The sequence below is a fragment of the Diuraphis noxia genome, unplaced genomic scaffold, assembly GCF_037042655.1.
Source record: "Diuraphis noxia isolate RWA-SAM2 unplaced genomic scaffold, SU_Dnox_SAM2 contig0002, whole genome shotgun sequence".
NCBI lineage: Eukaryota > Metazoa > Arthropoda > Insecta > Hemiptera > Aphididae > Diuraphis > Diuraphis noxia.
In genome coordinates this window covers 61,119,049-61,142,392 of record NW_028301712.1, presented here as the reverse complement: position 1 = coordinate 61,142,392, position 23,344 = coordinate 61,119,049, and the positions used below count along the sequence as shown (strand labels likewise).

The 23,344-nt window shown below is 29.0% G+C and overlaps 2 protein-coding genes across 6 annotated transcripts in view; one reads left to right on the top strand and one right to left on the bottom strand.

Moving 5' to 3' along the window:
• Nucleotides 1-316: 316 nt before the first annotated feature.
• On the top strand, nt 317-6,782 carry LOC107163919 (uncharacterized). Its single transcript, XM_015511553.2, has 3 exons — nt 317-721; nt 1,549-1,644; nt 4,294-6,782. Exons 1-3 carry the CDS (start codon nt 608-610, stop codon nt 5,257-5,259), a joined length of 1,176 nt encoding a protein of 391 aa, XP_015367039.1. The 5' UTR covers nt 317-607; the 3' UTR covers nt 5,260-6,782.
• Nucleotides 6,783-7,687: 905 nt separating this feature from the next.
• DCX-EMAP (Doublecortin-domain-containing echinoderm-microtubule-associated protein) overlaps nt 7,688-23,344 on the bottom strand; it is a 30,071-nt gene continuing 14,414 nt past the window's right edge. For 3 of the 5 annotated variants that reach the window (XM_015511551.2, XM_015511550.2, XM_089219575.1), the window contains 17 exons: nt 16,588-16,797; nt 14,488-14,604; nt 14,195-14,432; nt 13,976-14,114; nt 13,463-13,612; nt 13,211-13,382; nt 12,523-12,618; nt 12,253-12,393; nt 12,053-12,184; nt 11,865-11,993; nt 11,670-11,798; nt 11,466-11,594; nt 9,901-10,063; nt 9,565-9,747; nt 9,400-9,495; nt 8,672-8,786; nt 7,688-8,484 (listed from right to left, as the gene is read on the bottom strand). In XM_015511551.2, coding sequence (XP_015367037.1) covers nt 8,331-8,484; nt 8,672-8,786; nt 9,400-9,495; nt 9,565-9,747; nt 9,901-10,063; nt 11,466-11,594; nt 11,670-11,798; nt 11,865-11,993; nt 12,053-12,184; nt 12,253-12,393; nt 12,523-12,618; nt 13,211-13,382; nt 13,463-13,612; nt 13,976-14,114; nt 14,195-14,432; nt 14,488-14,604; nt 16,588-16,797 — 2,493 coding nt within the window. In that variant the 3' untranslated portion in view covers nt 7,688-8,330. Of the gene's footprint in view, nt 8,485-8,671; nt 8,787-9,399; nt 9,496-9,564; nt 9,748-9,900; nt 10,064-11,465; nt 11,595-11,669; nt 11,799-11,864; nt 11,994-12,052; nt 12,185-12,252; nt 12,394-12,522; nt 12,619-13,210; nt 13,383-13,462; nt 13,613-13,975; nt 14,115-14,194; nt 14,433-14,487; nt 14,605-16,587; nt 16,798-17,454; nt 17,799-17,830; nt 17,946-18,012; nt 18,138-23,344 lie in introns of those variants that run through there. The other 2 variants (XM_089219576.1, XM_015511552.2) reach the window with 2 other exon arrangements.

The following is a 23,344-nucleotide window of genomic DNA, read 5'->3' as shown; positions in this document are numbered from 1 at the left end:
AACGTAATAATATCGGTTTGTCGACAAAATTACGAATAAAAACAATAATAACATGAATGGTACCTATACTTGTATAATATTATGACGTGCCTACGATGAGCGGGGTGGGTGGGATACGCGTGTCTTATCATCACTTGTATCGGAGTACAGAGTTTATTATATAGGTGTAGGGAACATATTATTATTATTATATGATTATTATGCGCAAGGTACGCGCGCATTTCGATGATATATATAACATAGTTGTAGTTATCGACGCGATTGTGCGGCACCACAATCGCGGCGATTGTTGCACGCGTGCACAACGTGGGAACTCGCGCAACCGTGCGCCCTGTGCCATTATGTTTTGAAATAACCCAGCAGTATGGACCGGTTCGCTTTTGTCGGCGTTTTAGATCGGTGCACGCGTAACAGGCCGAAAACGAACGATTTTTTCGGATTTCGCTTTACCGAAGGAACGCTGACGGACACGTGAAACCCGCTGCGGGACGGTTCGGTAAACAGTTTTCCGATGTATATTTTTGTGCGACTTTGCTGTGCCGTATTTGTAAACGTTGTGCCGCTTGTCAGACGAAAACATAGGTAAGACAATAATAATAACAGTATTATGTCATCGACGAACAATGATTCGGAAGACGACGATCCGAGGGTGCATTCGTCTGGGATGTCATCCTCCGGCCAGCCCAGACGTTACGAGCTATCGAAATCCGAGTTGCGAAAGGTAAAATACACTAATCTCCACCTACGTTTATAATAATAATATGTGTGAACAACTTACTGTTCATTTCTCAAGTTGTTTACAAATAAATTGTTAAAAGGAATATATCAAACGCTGTTTTTTGGCTATTGCAGAAATGAATAGCGGGCAACAAATTTTTTTTAAATATTTTATTTTAATAGTAATATTATTTTGTTTAAATTTAATTACGATGATAGATTTTTAAATACCTTTAAAATTCATTAAGAGCTTTTTTTGTTTCCCCCAGAAATATTTTTTAATAATTCTATCATACAAATGTCAACACATTGCTAATAATAATTGATAGTTTGTTACCTATGCGAATTAATTTTGTTTAATATTAATTAATACTTTGAACCTATCTCGGAAAATAGAGATCTTACATTTCGTATTGTTAATTTATAATTTTATATTTTTCTTCAAATTAATTTCTTATCATGTGTATTCATCGATAAAAAATAAGAATAAATATAACTTATTAATGACAAAAAATAAAAATTAAGGTGGTTTAAAAGTTTTTATTTTATTCATCCAGTTATTTTATTATGTTTTGATAATAAATATATTATGTAGTATGATTATACAAATATAATATTATCGGACAATACTGATAAATACCGTAAAATGGAGAAATTCTATAAAGTTTAAATGAACGAAACTTGTTGAATTTTACATACAATTTATTTTTATTAGATTTGTAAAAAGCTAAAAATTAAATTCAATGAAAATTACTTATTTTAATAAAAAATTATTTAAATTAACATTTAATGTGTTACATTAAGATAACATTTAGTTTTTTACAATTTTAGAACAATAAGCCAATTATGGAGAAAAAAAGGAGAGCTAGAATCAATCAGTGTTTGAATGAACTGAAAACACTTATATTGGATGCACTGAAAAAAGATGTAAGTTAATTATTATTATCATTTTATAACTCTCATATATCAGTACAAAAAAAACACATTATAATACGAGTAATGAGAATCACTATACGATAGCGTCTATTATCATATTCTATCTATTTGTAAATAATGTAGAATAATAAGAAAATACGTTTTCTGTTTTTATACCCTATGCCCCTATAGACGGCATTAGTTAATTATGAAGAATTGTGGATAGTATATTATCTGTAAAATTATTTATATATAATCATAGTTAATTTTTTTTTCGTTTTTTTCATTTACAGTAGGTATTTCATGTATTTTTTAAATTTGTTTTGACCCATATAACTGTTTTTTTTAACCAACTTCTTATCAACTTTATTTTTATCGTTTTATAGTCATAACAAATTACGTTATTTTTATCTTTTTGAATGTACAAAATATTTTGTAATTTGTGTTCATAGTGTAATACTTTATTCATCGACACTGTCTCCGTCAGCCGATCGTTTTTATCGTTAATATTTTACTGTTTATTTTTAGAACACATTTTTTATTATCTAAAAACAATGATTATTAATTATGTACCTATTGACTTCTATTCAAATGCATATTTATAATAAATAATAACTAATGTTACGTTAATTTTACCCATATATGTATAACCAACTATATTTCATACTTTCCATACTGTGAGATAGGCAAAATAAAAAATGTTTTTATTGAATACGGATATACAAGACAGAAAAACACAATTGTGAAATAATATTCCATTTAAAATGTAACCGGTACGATCTTAAAAATAAATTGTTCTATCCCAAGGATTATACGCTCTCTTGATTATAATATTGTAGTAAACATTGAATTGTCGACGTTAGGTTATCATCATATTGAATTATTTCTTTTGCAATGTCTCCGTTTTTTTTCCATTCTGCTAAATTTGGTATCGTCGTGTAATATCGTAACGTTTTTGCTGTCAATCTATATACCACAATGTGACAAGTAAAAGGTTCAATTTGTTGAGAGAATGACGAGGCTTATACGATTTAACTATTAAGAAATAGACATTTTGCAGTACATAGTATAAGACGAGGTATAAGATATGGAATACATTTATGCTTAAAGTGTATTGGTTTGTTTACACTTATAGTATACAATACCAGTGATGTATAATGTATATAAATATTTATACATATAATGTAATTTTAATTTTAATGAAATTATTTATTTTTTAATGAAACACAAATCATATTACACAATATAAGAACACAGTTAGATTAGATTATATCTAAAATATTTATCACGTTTTGGGTATCTCTGTAGACTATACTACAGATGGATGATATTTTTCAGACACGTAAACACGTAATATTTAATACAGAAACATTTTCATATACCTAACATACTTATTACTTACATTAAACAAAATTTGTCGTTTAATGAATTATTTATGTTGCTCGTTAGACTATTCATAGTATGAAAGGTTCAGTATCGATCTGGTTCACCGGGCTACCCAATGATTTCCAGAGGCAGAAAATTGTTCAACATATTTATTTAGTTTATTTTAATAACGGACATATTATTGTTAAATCCAATACACAATATAGTTTTAAGATAACAATATTAAAATAGTAATAATAATAATAATAATAATAGGTACATATAAAACCTTTGACTAGTCCACATTCTACATTAAAGAAATAAAAAAAACCAATAATTACATTACATGGTTACGAAGTTAGAAGGGTGTTCGTTTGCGATACGTATCATGGAATGAACTAGGTACGACTTACGAGCGTAGTTCGTGGCATGTAGGATAACGGGACTGTAAAGGGAGCGATGTTTCGTAAGAAGCGTGACGGGAATTAAAATAGAAGTGAAAACTAATAAATAAAGATTAAATTATTAATGTGTTAGGATCTTATAGAAATAAATTTAAAGACTACTATTTTCAATTTTGTTTAAAATTTATATATTATTTAATATTAATGTTATTTATGTTCATTGAATTTGTTTTTTATATTTTATTTATCACGATGATGTATTAAAAAGCAGTTCATTTCTTTTTTGAATACTTGTATGAAGAGTAGGGGCCCATAAAAAATTATTGCGATAGGAGCCCAATTACGAGCCAGACAAACAATGGTTGTATCCATACTATTATTTATTATATATATTATTACTCGAGAACAAAATTACATGCATTTGCAAAGTGTATGCAAGATTATAAGGGTTCAAAATCTGGCCATTTAAAATCAAATTTGGCCTAAATTAACTTTTTTTCTTTTTTTCCGTCGAGACAAGAATAAATATATATTGATCGACAATAAATTAATATCATAAATTATCATAGCAAATGTTTGATAATCGAGAATAATATTTCTTAATTTGGTAAAAACATCATTTTTTCATGGTTTTTATTGTTATTAAGAATAATAATTAATTATATATGACAGCTATCACAGTTTTCATGATGGATTTTTAGTTGACCCTGGTTTGCTACTATTCTGTTAGTAATGTTTACTAATTTGGCACATATTTTTAATCATGCATATTTCCATCATATTAATAGTACATTTAAAGTGCATATTATTCTGGTCTCTTATTAACTACTACTCATGTTCACATGTTAAAATATGTCAATATTGAAAATATCATTACATTATATAATTACAGCCGGCAAGACACACAAAATTGGAAAAAGCGGACATCCTGGAAATGACCGTGCGGCACCTGCAGTCGTTGCACCGGAATAGCAGCTCCAGCCGACCACTGGCCCCAACCACATGTCCGACGGTCGAACCTTTGTCGTCTTCGTCATCGACCGCGGCCTTAACGGCGGTGGTCGTTCAAAAGTTTCAGACGGGTTACCAAGAGTGTGCCGGCGAGGTGAATCGGTTCGTCGACCGGTTGGACGGGGTGGACGAAGACATCAAGAAGAGGCTAATGTCTCACCTGGACTCGTGCGTGGCCAAAATGAGGTACGTAGCCGCGGCGGCGGCCACGGTGCCACCACCGCCACCACCGCCACCACCACCACCACATCCACACGTAAACAACAGTTTTTCGTTGCACCATCGGCTCGACCAAGCGGCAGCGGCAGCATTGGCTGCGGCCGCGTCGGTCCCGTTGCCAAGCGGTCGACCGGTCTTGCAGCAGTCGGTGCTCGGAGACTTAACGCCCACGATCGTCTCGCCGACAGTCCCGTCGTCCGTCCAACTTCCGTCCATTCCAAAAATTGGGCGTCTCCGAACGAGCGCGTTTACGGCGGTACACGGTCAGCTCCCACCACCGGATGTCGGTCCGACGCCTTTCGTGTATTGCGACGAACCTGACGTGTCGTCAACTAGCTCGTGGGCCGAAGACATGGCCACCGCGGCCGCATCCCTGCAGCACCCACCGCTTGATTTTTCGATGAAAAAAACGGTAGACGGGTGCAGCAACAAGAGGCCTTTGGGCGATATATCGGTAAACGTTCCTACGGCCACCGCGTCGTCATCCTCGCACAAGCAGTCGGCCACGGCGGCGTCAAGCGGCGATGGTCCTACACCCGCGCGCGTCCGCAGGCCGGAAGCTGTGGCCGCTGCAGGCGGACCTTGCGACGGTCCCGATTCCGACCCGAACATGTGGAGGCCCTGGTGACGCCATCCGCGATGAGTTGCAGATATTTACTGCAGCTGCAATAGGGCTGACGGTGTTTTCGATACAACGGTAATTACTTGGTATTGTTAAAGAAATCGGTATTTAGTATTTGATAATACTGGTATACCATGATTTGGTCTTTCTGGTTGTTACCGTGCCAAAGTAATTACCGAAAAAAACGAATTCATGTCCGCATAATTTTATAATTGGCAAATCTATTTTTAGTGAAATGCAGTTCATAAAATATACACAGTTTTTAAAATAATATGAAATTTTCCTAGGTCAGAAAGACTGTTATAGGTTTAGGTCGTTTAGCTACAGTAAACACACCACGATTTTCGAGATATGTGTTTACGGTAATTGTCATGGTAAGGTAAAGTTTAAGGTAACATTACCGAAAATACCGTAGAACCGATAATGCCGTCGATACTACTAGTAAACAAATACCAGATACCACTGGTATCAACGTGTTTGAAATACCGCCAGTCCTAAGCTGCAGTGTTGGGTATTTAGTTACCCTCGTTACATTCACGAATGCAACGTCATATACTTCGTGTAAAGTAAATACATATTATTATTATTGAACAATTTGTGCCTACAACGTAGTTATACATTGGTACCTTTAATGATACACGATGTGACTTCGCGAATTATTCCATTATATTGTGTACGGTACGAAACCATAAAAACGTATGCGATACATCATATTTTAATTTAAAAATATCCCACTTCATATATTTTATATTGTAGTTCTTAAACAAAGGAGACAAAGACACAATTTTAGCAATTCTGCTAATTATTGTCATGCTTTCTATAATTACACATAAAGTGGCGGTCACATGGAGATTTCATGGAGAGAGATGATGCTGATTTTTTTAACACGTACATTGGTCATAAAAATTATTAAATTATTAATATAAAAAAATAACATAGACTTAAAGTAACTAATATACAGTTTAATGTTTTGATGAAAGAAGCCACGATAATTGATACAAAATAAAAACTAAAAAGTTCAATATTAATTATTAATATGTAACAATAGTACCTAACTTATTAATGTGCTTTTAATGTCAATTCGTCTAATAGCTCACTTGGAATAATTATATGATATTATAATATTATAATTAAGACCCCACGATGAACAATCATTAATCATTATAGCCTAAATAATAACATATTGACTATAGAATTTATAAATATTAAAGTTTTAAACAAATATGTTAAATATATTTTTAATTTTACTATAAAATAAATGAGAAAATGCCTAAAAAATTATACCTCATATATAATGATAATAATATTATAAATATTTTATGTATGAACTGCGTTATATTTTAACAATTATTTTATTGATGCAAATATTTTGTCTGAAACAAATTTTTTATAGGTTATACTATATTATAAATTATAACTTTCACCAGAGCTTATTGTTTCAATAAATAGCAAAAAAAAAAATGTTGATGATTAAAATTGTGAACAATTAATATTCATATTTTATAAGATTATAAAAAAAGTTATTCGCATTATTTACTCTAGTATATATATATATATATATATATATATATATTAATACACCTCTCCCTTCCCCGTGATTGACCGCCTCTGAATTATACAGTATCCATTAACCCAGTCATCTCTCGAGAGGAATTTACCAAACACCACAAATATATATTTCATATTATGGTAACGTTCGTACGCGATAAACTGTGTTATTAATTTTAGATCGATATATATGTTAACGTTTGATACTTGAATATTATTATTACACACATAATATTTTATATAATATTTATATGTTACCAAAGATTTTTATAGTTATAACTTATAAAATACGTCCTTCTTATTTACAACTTTTAATTAAGAGACATGGTATTTTATTATATTGTTTTTTGCGCGTTCTTACTTTCGGCACTTTTTTCCTAGTATCATATCATAATTTATATGTACTTTGTACCTGTATGTCTTACTTTAGATTATATTTTATATAATATATGCTTTCCCCTCCCACTTTGTTTAATTCCATGTAAAGATTTGTTTACAATTTTGTTAATTTATTATACATTGTCAGATACCGTCTGATGTCATGAACACAAGTTTAATTTTTCAAACATTAAATATTAATATTATATTAAATGTTTAAAATACTAAAACCATATTTTACCTTTGTTCTTTTATATTCATTTTATTTTTATACATGTATTTATATTATTTGTAATTAGTGATAGGTAAGATGATATTTTTAAATCGTATTTCATTTATCTTTCAACTTTTAAAAACATTATTTCCGATGAAGAAATAATAATTTTGGAATTGTATTAACTTTTATAAACCTAACACTAAGTTAACGCCGTTATTATTTGTATGATTTTAATGCACAAAAATAAATAAAAGATAGTAAATGATAGTAAATGATAATAAATGAAAACAATTCTAAAGTTTAAAAATTATTAAATTTATTTTTTAATAATAATTATACTATATAATATATAAGTTATCTATAAAACATACAAATTGTATATAATATTAACATTTCTATGCCAGGCAGTGTGGTTATGATATTGATATAGCGAAGACGTGTCTGTAATAAGTACTAATAAATCAATATTTTCAGATCATTAAGTGATCATAACCGATATCAGAAAAATAATTTGAACATGATGAGAAACAAATATAATACATATATATTAATAATCACAGATCACGATAAATACCTCTAGCTCGCTGAAAGAATATCAAATAGCATTACTATAAAATTAAGCAGTGATATCAATAAAAATCGTAAGTATATAATATAATATGTATACATGATAAAAAATTATGGTCGTGAACCTCATTATTACATTTTACAATACGGTAACTTTCCTATAATAGGGTTTTAAAATAAGTTAAAACAAATGACCTTTAATTATTTTTTTCTGGCACACTGTACATTTATTATCCTTCTACGTTCATTTTCTGATCTTTTCACGTCGACATTAGGTCGTAGTAAAATTATTGATGAAGAATTCGAATTGTGCTCGAGTAAAAAAAAAAAAAAAAAATAAATGAAAGTTTTTAAAGCGGTTTTGTACTTAATCTTCTATAACATCCCATAGCATTAGAGCCGCATCTGTTCCACCAACTGTCACCACGTTTCTATCGTTGTACAAAAATCTTGCACTCGATATTTGTCCACTATAAACCTTTTCTTCGTTGTATTCAGATTTCGTATGAATACAGGGATGCCTGAAAATGTATTAAAATCATTCATTAGGTGCACTCGTTGCTCGAACCATATATGAGTGGTAGTAGTGCGTGGAGACCTCAGTTTGCAATTAAAATTATATTAAAATGGGCCAAGAAGATTCAGAATTGAATATAAAGGTATGGGTGCACATATGAAAATGTATAATAATATATTCTGGTTATGTACCTAAATAACCTAAGATGTCCATCTGTATCTCCGGTTACAAAAAGATCATGAGCTGCTGATCTGTTGGCAGTGCTTATCATTGATGAAATTGGATAATATCTGTTGTGCCAAATACCTAAAACGAAACAAAAACAAAACTAATTAACAAACAAAAATGTAAAAATATATATAATATCAACAATGAAAAGTGGTATTTTTTTTTTTATTAATCGTAAGTTATAATATTTTCTAAAAAATATAAATTGGCTGACAACTCTAAATAAGTTCTTACCATACAAAAAATGTATGTTTATTAATATATTATATTATATAATGTACTGTTTACAATAATTTATATATTATTATACTGTTTACAGAATTAGTGAAGTATAAAAATAACAAAGTATTGGCTAGATATATAGAATCCACAGGTCTTTATTTGCCTAATTTTCATTGAAAATAATCGTGACTTCTTTAAAAATCTAAGCAATACAATATCTTTAAAACAATAGAGATGATTAATGTACCCCGAATGACATGTACATTGTATATCATTGAATGACTTCAGATACATTTATTTCGAATACAAAATAAATACTATTAAATACAAAACTATTAATTTTAAGTAATTTTCTAAATTTCTTACTCCATATTATATTAAATGTTACAAATTAAAACATAAAAACAAAACAAACAATCACCCTATTATTTTATAGTGAATAACTAAATTAATTTAAATAATATATTACCAGAAACTAAATAGCCAATCGTTGCGTTATATGTATACCATTTGACGTCTTTCATTGCAGGTGCGCTTTTTTCTTGTATCAATCCTTTGACGTCCCCTAAATTAGCAGAAAATGTAGAAACAATACACAAAATGCTATAAATTTTCATATTTTTTTGTTACGTACAAAAAACGAGGTCGTATTCGGCAGTGACTGTTTGTAAATAATTTCCATCCGTACTCCAATCTAAATGCACTAATGGTTGGACTCCTCTAATTTTATTTGATTTTTTGAACGTAAATCCATCTCTACTTACTCGGTACAGATAAACACTACCATTTTGAGAACCAACGGCTATTGTATCACCAGCTGAAATCATTAGTATTTAAGAATATGTATTGGTATTAGTATTTTTCAATGATTAATTAAGTGATATGATAAAACGTATAACTTCTATTAAAACTTAATATTAACATGCTGGTATGAATGTATAATTATAAATTCTTATATATTATTTTGTACCTGGATTAAAACCCATGCATGTCAAAGCAGAACCGCACACTCTAACGCTTGACACCACAGACCCGTTTTCAGCATTAATAATAACCAAATATCCTTCAACTGAACCAGCCACAAGAGCAGTACCAAATGGATGAAAGGTAAGTGACACGCATTCATATGTGATCTATAAAGACATAAGTTATAGCTGTTTATTTTTTTAATAAAACAAAAAACATATAAAGGGAGATCTAAAAAAACTTTAAAATGTATAACATTATTTTGAAAAATATTACATCGATATTATTCTAAAAATAAACTAAACTTCGTTAATGTATAAACAAATGTTTTAAAAAGAATACGATAAATTTAACTTTGCAATGACTAATAGTGAGCTTGAGATTTTTTTGTATGTCATCGTGTTTTATGTAAATCTGTCGGGGAAAATTGAGGATATGATCATACCCTTCTGCGAATATTCCTGCTTTGATGTAGTTTATTCGAGCGACAGTAGTTATTTTAAGCGTTTTGGGTTGGTCAAGAATTTGATAGTTGATGGAAGAGGGTAGACGTTAGATATTACTATTCTTTTAGCTAGGTTATTGAGTTATTGGTTGTTAATTACTATGAAGGGGTGTGTGTCCATTAAGTTATATAAGATTTGTTTGCTTGAACTGATTGTTGGATATTCTTGACACGAATGTGATATTTTTAGAAGTGATTATATTTCCTATTGCTATCACATATTCTTTCTGCGAGATACCGTCGATTGACTTGAAAAATATTTCTTGGTCACTAGACGGTGTTTTATCATTTACAGAGATTGAAGCAAATGTGATATCATTTTTGTTGTATTGAGAATAACTTGAACAGTTTGGAATATTTAATGCAATGGGAACAGATAGATAATTGAATACGGTGGGGTTGTTGATATTACAAATAGGTTCATTAGTGATAGCGGTATTATGTGTTAAAGATAATGAGGCAGCGGTGCTGCGTGCAGCTACCGCGTTATCGCTCGTTAAAGTGGTGTACTTGAGGAGGATTATAATTATGTGTTTGACTTATATGATTTAATTGGCGATGTTATTTTTTCATGAGGCACGTTTAAAGGTTTGTTTGTTGTAATTTTCTGGGAGTTTTGATCAGTAGTATTTATTATTGTAGGTTTTATTTTAGGTGAGTGACCTTTGGAGGAATTTACGTTTATATTATAAGTTATACGGTCAAATAGTGTTCTTCATATTACCTGTAAAACGGGGACGTTAAAAGATGGTATCAGAACTCAGAAGCTTGATAAATACGCACTCGCGATAAACACGTGTTAGACATCCAAATGTTGAAAACGTAAACTGTTTTTTATTTAGTTATTTATACATTATACTTTGTACGATAACAATTGTCTAAGTAATAAAAGATAAAAGATTTTTATATTTTATAAGTTTTGAGTTCTTGGGTGTTTTATATTTAAATAATAAAACCACAAATGAGTTTTAAATTTAGATGGACCAATAATAATAATAATTTAATAATTTTAATTACTTAATTTATAATAAATTTTATGGTAGTATATTATGTACAATACATACTTGGGTACTCCACAGTAAAGCATGTCTTTTCCATAGACTTATATTTTTATCGTAACCTGCAGTGGCAAAAAGTTCGTCGTCCGGGTGGACTGCTAATCCCCACAATTGTTTACTATGACCGAATATTATCTATAATAGGTATGTTTGTAAATGATACACATCATTTTATTTAAGTTAAATAATAAGTTATTACTAAAACCATACTCTATTAAATCTTCTTTGCATCGATCCTTCTAGAATATGATTTTTTATCGTGCCTACGTATATGTTACCGTCGTTTCTTCCTGGCCGTTGAGGGAATAGGCTTCTTATACCACCATAAACTTCAGTTAACTGTTAAAATAAAATATATTTAAAGTAATATCAGCATTAATTATAATTTAATCAAAAACTTCGTACTTTCGTTTCAGTTATTTTATTGTAGTTTTGTAATGAATCCCAAGCTATGATTTTCCGGTCTTTCTCACCTCCGGATAATAGAGTGCCTTCTGGTAACATTATAAGAGCATTTATGCCTTTATTATGCGCCTGAAAAAATAAAAATAACGATTATTTAAGAAACAAAAAACAATTTTAGTAATGTCAACCTCGAATTCCATCCTGACATAATACGCGCCATCACTGTCTACAGAGTAAATCGTAATAAATCCATCACCATCAGCAGTAATAACGTCTCCTTCTTGCTCGAACTGTAAACTGGTTACCACCGTCCTCGAAGGCTAATCATGATAAAATTTGTAATATAATTTAATTCATTTGAAAAATAATCTTTAACATTATTTATTACTGCTTTAATGATATCAATTTTTTCGAAAAATCCATCCTTTCGTCTGGTCCAAAACGTTAAATGGCCTTTTCCATAAGTTATCATTAAATTGTCGTCCAAAGGATGAAAAGATGCACCTAGTATGTCTTCAGTTTGCATAGTCTACAACGAGTTTTTATATAATAAAAACAACAATTAATATTTTATATTGTAAAAATTTTCTTTAAAATTAAATAAGTTTAAATTATTGGTTAAGATTAAATAACAATTAATATATTAATAAATACTCACAGCAACTTTACCCAATAAATGTCCCCATTGCCATTGCCACACAGATAACATTTTTTCTCTTCCGCAATCGACAGCTAATAAATAATTTCCTCCAGTCTGAAAATTAAAAATTATTTCATCTCTTATATTTATATATAGTATAAGATATAGATATTTAGTTTAGTAATAAACTTTATAAAATATTATTATTATTTTTCCGATTGTGGTAAAAATCATGTAACCTTCATATTTCTCACGAATTTCATCAACTCGGTATTTACGACCAGTTATGAGTTATAAGTTATAACTATATTGGTTATTTTTATTATTATCATCATAATTATCAGGGCATAATTATTTAATATGTTTTAATGTTCTCTCACGCTTTCACCATAATTTGTCTCTGAACGGTAAAAACACACATTATGATAATTTTGATAAGTTTTAAGTTAAGGTAAAAAAAATGTAAAAAACAAAACATTGAGTATATGAAATTTGACTTCGCAAAACGGATGTAAATAATTTGTATAATATTAAAGGTGCGGTGTCAATTATACATTTATTTTTTATTACTAATTATATTATAATATACACTATTATACGGCTATATCTTTAATATAGCCGGGCAATTTTATTGTAACATTTTTTGCTTAATTTTTACTTATTATAGGTACTTATTTATTACAATTATATAAACAGCATAGCATACAAGTTGTGAAAACGCTAAAGCACTGACTCCTTCTTCAAACTCTCCATTTCCAACTATATACAGAGTATATAGAGTTTCGGGACTCCAGATTCTTATGTGAGCCTGTGTTTTTCGTGTTCTACCAGATTTTTGAGCCGAAGCTACCATTTCTTTGGAAGGATGTATGTCCATACTGTGATAAAAATAATGATTGAATGGATTAAATATAATTTTAATAATCATTTTTTAGATACACCATATGATTTTTAGTACCATTGAATATCTTCAGTATGTCCAATATAATGCCTTTGTGATTCTTCATCCCTATCATAAAGTACGGCCACGGCTGCGACGTAATACAAAAGTTCTCCTGTAGGCAATACCCATAAGTTCCTTCTCGTATCGATGCCTCGATAACCGTAACTATTCGGTGTTCGAAGTAAAGGAAAATTATAAAAATATATTTATTACTTGGGTAACAGAGTGTAACAGAAAGGGTGTACTTCAAACAAATAAATATTATAATATGGTACCCGGTATCAGTAATGAGTTTTCACATGATTTTTAAACAAAAAATGTAGAACATGGCCAATAATTTGTATGAAATAATATTGCAAAGTAATTGACCTAAGCGTAAAAATATTATTAGATATATAGAAATAATCATCACTTTTCGTACATTTGAAATTATTTTATAGCTAAGTTGTATTTTTATATAATTTTAAATCGATATTATTATTTTAACTTTTGTACGTCTTGATTTTACATTAATTTATAAAAGGATACACCCAATTTAATGTTAATCTTTTGTCTGGAGGTGAATCATCTGGGGGAGAATGAACCTGAGGAGGGAAAAATGTTTTTCTTGTTCCTCTAATCTGCACGCGTATTGGTTCTTCTTTCATCAGGTCCAAAACCGTATAATCTTAAATTTATAAATTAATTTTAATTTTATTACCAAACTGTAAAGTACTGTATGAGGTTATTTTGTTTCAAAATGTTTACCTGGAGGTACTTTAACAATATCTGCATCGGCTGCGTATAGTGCACGAGGTCGGCTTTTGCTTCTTGCCCTCCTTTGTTTCTCCGCCTTTGTTGGAACTGTATTTATTATCGGTTCAACCGCTAATGCTCCTCTGGATCTTGACCTTCTAAATGGCGGTGATAGTACACGTGACTCAGATGTAATATAAAATGTATCCACGTCCGAAAATTCATTTCTTAGTTGTGAAAAGCTACGGACCTAAAATTATTTTATTTAAGATAAATGTTTCAACATAACAGTAATTATTTATTACTTCTTGATTTGACACGGTTAACATGCGTTTAGCATTGTTCATTTTGAGCACATGTCCTAAATCCTCAATGACTTCTTCGAAAGGTTGAGTGGTCCTCAGATTAAGTAGGACGCGACACTAAAATGTTAGTATAATAAGTTGATTACACATAATTTCAATTGGCATTTAACAAAAAAAAAACAATACAATCTTTCAATTTATTGCATTATTTAGAATTTAATAAAAAAAAATGTCAAAAACGTCGAGAAACGTTTCAGATTGTGTTTTTCGTCGATGGTAATTTAATCAAAATACATATCCGCTGAATAAATTAAATTTTTAATTCAATCAAATTTACGTAACATACGAAGTTATTTATTTAAAGTTGCATCGTATTATTGATAAATAATCACTAATAACTAATAAATGATTGCTTCACAAATATATGGGCAATATTTCATATTCGTAATCAGTGATTGTGTAAAACGTTAGTACGTCGTTTAAATAGGTAGAAAATTTGTTTAACATACTATATAACTATACGTTTTTAAATAATAAACGAAACTTAGCATTTTAACCTTATAAATTATGAAGACTTAAAAAATATGCATTTTAGTATATATATTTTTTTATGTTGCTGACATTACGTATTATATTATACGGATATGTACAAATTAGAATAAAAAATAATTTTTAAAGCTGTATAATAAACAACGAGTTCAGTCTATGTTTGATACATAACCACACATGATGTAACATTAACAAATATTTTAATTTTTTTATATTAACAATATTAGTTACTATATATATTGTATGTTTCTCCGTATTATTATACCTATTTATTTTTATGATATTATTATCATTATTAGTTTTCAAAAATTACAAGCAGGCGTTCAAGTTATGCAAAACAGGTACATGCGTGCATAGGAGTTTTGTAACATTAATATATACAGTAGACGTTTACTGCAACAAAGCAGGGTAAAGTTCAATATCGTTGTATAGCTAATTATATTTTTTATCAAAATTATTTTCCAAGGTCACATGCTAACTCTGTATAACTTAAAAACTTAATATTAACTTTTATGCTGTAAAACTGGGACTTCGTATCGACTTATATTTTATAACTTATTACCTAGTGTTAATTATTAAGATTCTTAAAAATAAAAATTATACAGAAATATAACAGTCTTATATTCGTTTACCATTAATATTTTTATTTTTTATTTTTTTGTTACTTATTGTTTTCAGTAAAATATTAGGTAATATAATAAATTCTATTAATTTTATATTTTTATCTTATTGCATTTATTGAATCGCTAAAATTGAAATATAGATTACCAATGATAAATTAAAATAAATATCTATCAACTAAGGCTATTTTGCAATTCTCCATGCAAAATTTATTTTACTATCGTTATCATACATTTATTTATTTTGAATTCATTTTTTACTATTTTGTTACTACTTACTTTAGAAATATTAAAACACAATATAATTTTTTTTAGATTTTATCTTTATTTTTATGTCCAAAAATATATGTTTATACAAATTGTGTGTTTGAATTGTAATGGTTAATATTATTTTTACTAGTGACAATAATTTATATGGGTCCAAATTTTAACATTGCTAATTTGAATTTCCAAGATGATATTTAAATAGGTACAAGGTTAATTTATTGAAACTTACCTATATAGATACCTATTGATACCTTATTAAGTTATAAGATGTTTTATTTATAATAAGGTAAGTATTGTTTAAATTTATTTTAATACAATTTGTTTTAATTATTTTAATAAATAGAGTTCCTCTTAGAATTAATTATTTAATGCGATGATTCACCTTTGCTCTCAAATTTAAGACTATTGCATACGATTAAACTAACTAATCTAAAAAAACGAGCTTTTTATTTTATTTTTTTTAACTCGTTACTATATTTTTTATTGATGGTTCCATCTACATTTTAAATATTTTAAATTATTTATTTATTTTGAAGTAAATCATTTTAAAAATATTTAAACATATTATGTTAATGAAAACTAAAAATTATGAACTGAAGAAAAAATATAATAGAATTTAAATCAAATAATCATTGTCTAGAAAATATTAAAAATCAACACTGACCTGTACTGTGTGATCAAAATTATTGATGATCCTTATAACTCTAGTTGTTGATGATTTAGTTATATTAAGTCCTGAAGTAGCTGATGTCAATTCGTTAGTGTCAACTACCGACTGCTTTCTACTCATAGATGATTGCCTTGACCATCCCGAACCTGCAGTTGGGGTAGTTGTAGAGTTCCAACCCCCAGATTTCTTACCATAGTTTGCATTCTGCAATAAGTAAGTTAAATAAAAATTACACATGTCACTTAAATTTTGTATGGTAATAATTAAGCAATTAAAATCAAAATACAAAACTCATATATATGAAACCGTTAATATCTGCACTTTGCAGTTAAATTATATGTGGTTACACCTTACACGCTTAAAAGAGGTTTTTATATCATATAATTATGTTGTTTGGTTTTTTTATTGTATGTTTTCCAGATCAAATTATTATTGCTATACCTAGGTAATTTAAATGGTTTATCTATTCAATAACGAAAATCTGGAGGTCTTAGCCTTCCATTTCAAACTAATCACTATCAATAAAAATTTACTGTATATCGCTATTTAATCATATGAAAATTTAAAAAAAATAAGCTGCGAGGATTTAGCCCCTGAAAATTTTAAATTTTCACGGTACTTTCTGAGTATGCGCATCGTAAATATTTTATAGTTAATGTGTATTAACTTAAAAATACTCGTATTTAGCGATTTATTTTCGTTGGTGGTAGGTTGTAAGTATCATATAACTATATAAGATATAAAAACACACAATATTATATTAAATGAGAAAAAATAATATTGAAAAACTATGATTTTGCATGGTCGTACAATATACGCGTACTACGTAATAATAATATTTAATCACAAAAAATTACATACATCATTGCATAGTGGTTCAGTGACAAATCTACAAGACGTTTCCATAGCGCGATTGGGCAACCGCCCTCACTTTAATATACTACCACGAAGGTGGTGATGAAAATTAAACGATCGTAAAATTCTCAGCATTTTGAACAGAAACTTCAACGTACACGTGTAGTTGTTGATCATCGAGATATTAATAAAAATAACGACATTATTAACGAATCGACGATACCGCGTCGGCAAGAAAATGAACGTATTTAAACAGTTCGTTTTCAACTATATAAAAGCGAATTAAAGTATTCGGCTGTGGCACGTGCACGACAATAATATAATATTTGTTACAATAAAAACAGTAAGAATACAATTATCAATAATATCGCCGTAAATATACCTGTTCGGCGTGCTCGGCGATGGACGAGTGCAACACGGTGAACGCGACTGCCATTCCATTGGTGTGCGAGAGGGCTGCCCCGGGCGGAAAATAAAAAAGCCCACGCCAATGACCTCTACGGGAAATATATATTACATACGCAGGAGAGTTGTGTATAATACTATAATATTATAATATATTACATAATAATTATGGTACGCGACACAGCTTGTGGGTGTTTGTGTGTGCGACGAAGCGCGAGAAAAAAATAATTTTAAACGCGACGTACAACAACTAAATCGTAATATTATAATTGTATTGAATTGTACTTGTACTTGTATAATATGTGATATGAACAAAAAATACCACGACCGCCGATGAGAAGACTCGGAGAAACGTTACCTACCAAGCGTTTTATACCACGGTATAAAATTGGAATATATTTCCAGTTAACCGCTACGACGACAATGGTAATATTGCGTTTGCGAACCGGTATATACGTACATTATTAGTATATTAAATTATACACGCGGTTTTTGAAGACGCTTCGCAGCGGCAGTCTCACGCGGAAGTTCGTCTTCGACTGGTATTTGCGCGTAAATATTATACGAGCCACACGATTCCTATTTAATTTATATAATATTGTATGATAATATCGCGGTTCACAACAGACGGTCGGTCGCTTCAAGGTCTGGGGCGCGGTATTCAAGACAACGTTTACGTAATTATATATGTACGAGTATATTATGTAGGTACAGTGTAGGTACACGAATACCCCGAGCCCTTGACCATCTTCGCGCGCGCCAATTTTACGACCGCAATTATACACAAACACGCTGCCCCGCTCGTCCCTACCACCATTATATTATTCCCTCTCACCCACCACCCACCCAGCTCACAAAACTACAACCCTTTCCTCGATCCGACCGGACAGGCGCTGTTTTATACGTGAAGTTACATCGGCGGCGGCGGTGGTGAGTATATGTATACCCGTTATACATAATATACGATATAATATACCTGTATAACTCGCCGCCGTTTTGATGGCAATAATAACACCACACTTATTATTATTATCATTATTATTATTCTAATTATTATTTTCGCTAACATGCGAACGCCGCGCCGTATATTTATTACAATATGATTATTGCGTATTGTTTTTGCGCAGGTTCGACGGCGGAGAGGTGCGCTTCCGGTCGTTGTCGCGTGGATATGGAGTTTTTTCGAGTGGAGGGTTACGCCATAACGCTATACGGTATTAAAACACACACACACACACACACACACACACATTCACACAAAGAATAAGTTTATTTTTGCCGGAGGATATAGGGAAAAAATGACCGCAGTAATAAATCAGTTAAGCTAAACATCAGTCATATTATTATAATAGGTACCTATATAAGTGCATATATAATGTTCTCGCGACCTACTCTATAAAATTATACCTAGGTATAGTCGTATGTATTTACTAAGTTGCTACGGTCCAACGAGGAATCCGCTAAAAATTGAAAATGGACATTTCATATCCTATTATAATTTACGTTAATTTTTTCCCTATACAATTTATGTATCACTAAATACTATCAGTGTACGTCTTTTAAATAGCCAAATTATTCGTGTATACCGTGCTTGTATGTAATAGATTTAAAGCATCGAAAAAGAACGGATGATTGTGGATAATTTCAGTACTTCATCTTTGACGAAAAGAAAATATGACAACGGTAAAAATCATTTTGTACAAATTATCAATAAATGTTGACGTTGGACAATTGGTGATAATATAATTTAATATTTTAATATTTTTACATTGTAAATAATTATATACTACTTTCAAATTCTTAAAGTGTTTAAAGCAACTAGATATCTTTCCTGATAACACTGCAGTTTATGATCAAAATGTTTTAGTTTAAACTTTAATTTATAGTTAATAAAGAAGAACATTATTTCACTTTAATATTTTCATCAATGTAATTATGGTGAATATACCTAGTATTATATCAATATAAATTTATTTGTTGATGTTTAAAAAACGTCATAAATAAACACGTGTTTCAAAACACATGATCCAAAAACGCATTCAAGTACTTAAGAATTTAGAAGTAATTGAAATATTTTATAACATGTAATATTAACACAAGATTCTAATAACAATTGGAAGCTGTTTTGTATGATATTATGAAAACCTGAAATAGCACCTAAAAGAATTTAAGTTCCATTCAAGTCTTAGGCCAAGATAAAAAATATTATGCAGACAATTATTATTGTAATTTTGGTTAATTCACACGATACATTAACAGCCGATAGAAGTATTTTTTCATATCGGAATTCTATAACAACTTAGCAACATGTGCTACAGGTTGTTAATGGTTATAATAAGCTAAGGCACTGACAGTGTTGCAGTAAGAAACTAGTTAAATTTACATCATACTAAAAAATACCGAAAATGCGCTAAAAATAATAATCTTTCATTTTCTAATTATATTATAATCTTTTTTTTTTATATTCAAATTTATTTTCATCTTTTTTTTAAATACCTGAAATTTAAATTCTAAAAAAAAATACATAATTTGTATTTGATTTAAATTTTCATATTTAAACATTCTTCGATTTGGAGTCAATGATAATATAATATTGGAAAATAGTTGAAATCGTTTAAATTAAATTAAACGAGTTATTTAAAAAAAAGCTACAAAAATCGTAAAAAAATCTACAGTTATTAATTGTTATAAAATTCCTTTTTTTTGTTTTCGTTAAATTATTATTTTTTTGTTATTATAATTATAATTATTATAGTTATTATAATTTTGTTTGTCAAATAAAATAATTTTAGTATTTAACTACTGAATTTAAATAGCATTTTAAGTATTTGAACAATTTATCATAACTATAGTTATATTAATATACTCATATTATTAAACCTAATATTAATTCATATATAAGTATTTGGTATATGTATATTACTGTTATAACGAGGTTTTATTTGATTTTTAAGTGTGCAATTCAAAAATAAAATAACTAAATCATAATAGATTAATTTTAACATTATATAGTTAAGTGTTCATTATTTTATTTTATACATGCTTTTTTTCAAAAAACTAAAACCACATAGAGTCCTTGACCGCTCTTGGTCTTATGTGAAAATATACATATATGAACAACTCAAGATCTCTTATAAAAATGTAAAAATTAATCTGAAGGTCATACTAAAATGACCACTGACACGAACGAAACCGAAATCATAACATACCCGCAATGTAATATTTTGAAACCGTATAGGTATATAAACCTTACCTCCTACATAACACGAACAAAGAGTAATTAACTTAAAATATAATACCATAGGTATCGCTATACTTTTGGGTTACTACTTTTATTACTCAATAGATAACTTTTTCTTTAACGCCATTCGTATTTTATGGAAATTTTAACAAAGAAATGAAAAACTTATTATAAGTAGACACATTCTCAGATAAATAGTAATGATGACAAAAATATATATTAAAAAGTGATAGGTTTTGGAAATATTCAGGGCATTTTTTGATTAGCACTTAAAATATTTTATCGAATATGAGTTTATGTATGATTAGTGGTATTGGTGGTATAAAATAAAATATTTAGTAATACGACTAATACGAGTAACAAAATTCCTCATAATTTATCAATAACTGTTTATAGAATAATAAATCCAATAAATATTTAAAATAAACTATTGGAATTTTTGACTATAGATAATATAACAATAATCTATGATCTTATAATATCAGATCTATGGTTTTGACAAATTCATCCCAAATACAATTTTAACTTTAAATAATAATATTTAAATTGATAAAGTATTTATATACTAACTTATAATTAAATATTAAATATTAAATTATAAATTATTTATCATGAATTTCAAATTTAATATAATTCACTCCTTAGTATCTAAATGCTCTAAACAAACAAATAAATATAATTGCACCAACGAGGAAGACCCTCTGTTGTTAAATTGTACATTCATCATTGAGTAAGTAACTGAAATAATGGATGTATTAAATTAGAATTCAATTAGAGGTCAATGTGTTCGAAAAACAATTTTGAGCGAAAATGGTAAGTCAGTCCATATTTCTAAGGATTTATTTTATTTTGTATTTATATTGTTGTTAGAAATATGTTCAAACTAATAATTGCAAAAAAAATTCATACACATGTGGTATAATACAATTGTACATAATAATATTACTTGTAACTAGCTCTTATTAAATGTAAAGTAAATATACTTTTAAAATTTTAAATATAAATAATAATATTCTTCACAAATTCCGACGATATAATACCTATATTATGCCCCACTTACCATAACGCTAGATCAAAAGCAAAAATAAACACCTCCTCACTCAAAGACGCACTCGGACCAGGACAAGAAAAAAACATTGTTAACTTCATCAAGATGGCCGACCTTACAACCAACATATAAGACAAGAACCAAAGACAGCACATCACAACTATCAATTTCATTATATTATAAATTAAACATGTAAACCATTGTAGGCTAATAAACATTGTATTTGAAGCCTTTAATTAATAAAAAAAAAAATACCTATATTATATATTATAAATTAGGGTGCACTGTGGAAATTTCTACTTACTATTCCCCAAAGTAACAATTAAGGATACAATACGATAATTACACTTTATCAAGAACACTTATTATTTTTATGCTTCAAATTTCTTTGCTTTTTGTATACCAAATGTCCAATGTGTTGTCAGACAAAAAAACGCATTATTCTAAAACCAGTACAGTCATCGCTCAAAATTTAAAATACTAAACAAATTATAACGATAATTAAATAATATTATACTATAAACCTATTTAGTATACCTAAACAACTTTTGTAATAAAATCTTAAATATTTTTATGCAAACTTCCAAGTTCAGGAATGTTTTTAAAATACAGCAACTTATGATTAATGTTATCATTATGACTATTATATAATTATTATTATTATTACTATTGTATTAACATTAAGTCACCAGAAAAAGACGTTGCATCTATTGAGCTTTTGTACAAAATATTTTGTCATAAAAAAAAATAATATCTACTAGTTATTCTATGAATTCCTATTTTTAACAATTCCTTTGCATAATATTCTTATATTTAAATTGTTTTAAATCTTTATTTTACATTGATTCATTTAATTAAAAAAATATATTGACCCAAAATACAAATTATTACAATAAATTGCATTTTATAAACCACAAATAATGTTATTGTAGACTGCATGGAAATACTATGAATAATTTTAAACGAACATGACTTTAATAAATATTAATTTAATTCGATGTGACAAGGTTTAATAGTTAGCGTGCAAAGTGTGTATAGTAGTAATGAATGTAGTACTTGGGAGTTGGAGTTATTCAAATCAACACTCATAATTATATATTTGTGGTACATTAATTTATGGCACTTACATTTTGGAAACTTCACTTCACAAGGTTACGACCTTTCATATTATTTCGTTGATTATTTTTTTGTTATAATAACAA

Bases quoted from the DNA above. Each gene is read 5' to 3' on its own strand.
- LOC107163919 (XM_015511553.2), top strand. From the start codon at position 608: ATGTCATCGACGAACAATGATTCGGAAGACGACGATCCGAGGGTGCAT. The intron at 722-1,548 runs GTAAAATACACT...TTACAATTTTAG, and splicing joins CGAAATCCGAGTTGCGAAAG to AACAATAAGCCAATTATGGA. The intron at 1,645-4,293 runs GTAAGTTAATTA...ATATAATTACAG, and splicing joins TGGATGCACTGAAAAAAGAT to CCGGCAAGACACACAAAATT.